The sequence below is a fragment of the Grammomys surdaster genome, unplaced genomic scaffold, assembly GCF_004785775.1.
Source record: "Grammomys surdaster isolate TR1022 unplaced genomic scaffold, NIH_TR_1.0 125750, whole genome shotgun sequence".
Classification (NCBI taxonomy): domain Eukaryota; kingdom Metazoa; phylum Chordata; class Mammalia; order Rodentia; family Muridae; genus Grammomys; species Grammomys surdaster.
The window spans coordinates 2651701-2654317 of NW_021620582.1; the positions used below are offsets into that span (position 1 = coordinate 2651701).

The 2617-nt window shown below is 49.9% G+C and overlaps 1 protein-coding gene across 1 annotated transcript in view; it reads right to left on the minus strand.

Moving 5' to 3' along the window:
* Lmln2 (leishmanolysin like peptidase 2) overlaps positions 1-1642 on the minus strand; it is a 10304-nt gene extending 8662 nt beyond the window's left edge. Inside the window, 1 exon segment of the mRNA XM_028788482.1 lies at positions 1613-1642. Coding sequence (XP_028644315.1) covers positions 1613-1642 — 30 coding nt within the window.
* Positions 1643-2617: the final 975 nt, after the last annotated feature.

Below are 2617 nucleotides of genomic sequence, written 5' to 3' on the forward strand. Positions count from 1 at the left end.
TATGTATGTGTGTATGTATGAGTGTGTATGTGTGTGTATGTGTGTGTATGTGTGTAGCCATTCATGCCATGGTATACACAGGAGTTGGTCTGGGGATCAAATTAGTGTCAGGTTTAATAGTAAGTACCTTTGCCCACTGAGCTATCTTGCCAGCACCCTATTTCTATTTTTATCTGTTTCTACATTTTCCCTTTCTAAGAGAGAAAGGAAGGGCAGTCCTTCCATTATGATCCCACTCGAGGGAGCTTGGGAACTCCAGCCTCAGCTCTGATGGGCCTCATTCCAGGTAACCCCGTCCCTTCCAATCCAATCATCCAATCTGCCCTGCGCCAACCACACTCTGGGCCAGTGAATGGGAAAGACTTGCTTAGGAACAATTGTCTCTATGTGGGGAACCCTACTTTTTTTGCCAGACTTACCTCTTGAATTCTGTTCCTGTGTTACCTCAAACTAGCCTTTCCTGGCCCTCGCATTAAAAGCAGATGCCTGCACTGAAACCCACCGCTGGTGCCACATGTGGCAGTACACCCCTGTAATCCCAGTACCTGAGAGGCTGAGGCAGGAGGATTAAGAGTTCAAGTCCAGCCTGAGCTACCATAGTGAGACCCTGTCTCACAACAAACAAAACTTACCACAAGTCATCTCTACTTTAGGCAGAGCGCCCACAATCTAGAGTTATGTTTTTGTGGTTCCATGCTTGTCTGCACCCTAATTCCTGAATTAGGCCTGAATTCCTTAAGAGCTAAGATTCCTCTTGTTTAGTCTGTAGATCCTGCAGTAAGTAGAGTGCCTGGACGTTGTTCCATAAGCCCTTCTAAAGAAAACAGTGAGCGTGAGGAGAAGGAAACTGAGGACAAAGGAGAGTGAAAGATGTTGAGTGTGATGTGTTATGCCTGAAATCTCAGCACTCAAGAGGCTGAGGCAGGGGAATTGCTTTACATTCTAGGCTAGCCTGGGCTTCAGTTTTAAGGACCTGTCTCAACAAACAAAAACAGAAAGTGAAGCTGTTGATGGAACACCAAGGTACAGCTAGCTCTCTGTGCTAGCCTGAGAAGGCTTCCAGACCCCGAGTGGGCTTCTAGGAACATTTCCTTTTGGGGCCATGATACTTTGGAGGTTTGAAGGCAAGGCAGGTGGGTGGAGCTGGCCTTTATCTCGGAGTGCAGCCCTAGCTAGCCTCAGATGTTGACAGCTGGAGCTAGCAGGGGTTTTGCAAACCTTCCCAGTTGCAGAAGGCCAGCAGTCTGTGGGACAGGTGGGTGGAGCCCGAGCTTATCTCCCTAGTACAGTTCTAACCTCAGATGGTAACAAAGGGGGAGCTAGTGGGAGTTTTGCAAACCGTCCCGATTGCAGCAGGGCTGGATGGCCTGGCCAGGGTGACCATGACACTAGGTGTTGGCGGGTGGTGGTGGGTGGTGATGATAGGGTTTTTGAGTTTGAGCCTTTTGGATGAAGTTTAACTTTCAGGCCACTGGGGTGGAGCCATGCTCTATTTGGCTTGCCTCTACCTACATCAAACTTTGGTTTTTTAAATGACAAGTAGGAGGCCATAGCTCTGCAGGTGAGTCTTTCCCTGCAAGCAAAGCCTTCCCTTAAGGACAAAGGACCTTACCTGCTCCCTCAAGTTACAACTGATGGCCATTTTGATGAAGTCAAATTGCCTCTTTGAAAATACCCACCTTCTCTTCTCCATGGAGAGACTGTCACCTGCCATTGGTTTTCAGAGCTCAGGCTAGGGAGTACTTTTCAGGTTAGACCACTTTCACTTTTGAGGAGGAGTTGTCTTCTTGAGAACTAGTGGATGTCTAAGGGGGACTACACAGGCCCTGCTGTCTCATCCCTATATTCTAGAGTCTTCTCACAGGCTTGGAGCAGGGCAAGCACTGGAGGTGAAGAGGCCTCGTTCCACCACAACCCCAACCGGGATCTTGCAACACTGGGATGGGGGCCCTGGGGGCCCCGGGAGTGAGGCAATCTCTGGGGGTTGGGAGGTGTGCATCGAGGGGGACAGCTTTCACAAGCACCCGCTGACTGACCTTGGTAGACTCACCTTGGACAGCTTCCTCCCCACAACCTTCCTTCTCACAGGCTTCCCTGTAGCCTGAGATCGAGTCTAGGTTCAGGAGTCTTGTCCATTACCTCAGTTTTGCTCAAGAAGGAAAAGGGGCTTCTGAACAAGAGGAATGATTGTGGCTGGGGGTGGGGAAGGGTTGCTTCGCTGCTTTTCACAGGTTCTCAAACCCCAGGCTTGAAGCCTTTGCAAACTGCAGCAGGGCTTAGCCAAATGCCCCTCCCTCCTCTCCTCCTGCTGTGTCCTTTCCCTGTGGACAACCCTGAGAGGTCATTCTCGGGGCAGAGATAAAGCAGCTCGCCTCCTAGCTCCAGCTTCAGAGCATAGGGAACCGAAGGAGAGTCATTTGACAACTCCTTTCTGTAGAGGAGATACTTTCTGGAGTACCCAAGTTTGTCCTTCCAGGTCATCCAGCCAAGCTGGACTTGGCACTTGGCTCTTCCTGGTGCCCACAGTAGACTCTGAAACACATCAACCTCCTAGAAAGTTTTCAGGGTTCAACTTAAATGTTGCTTCCTCCAAGAGGCCTTTAACTTTCCTGGCGAA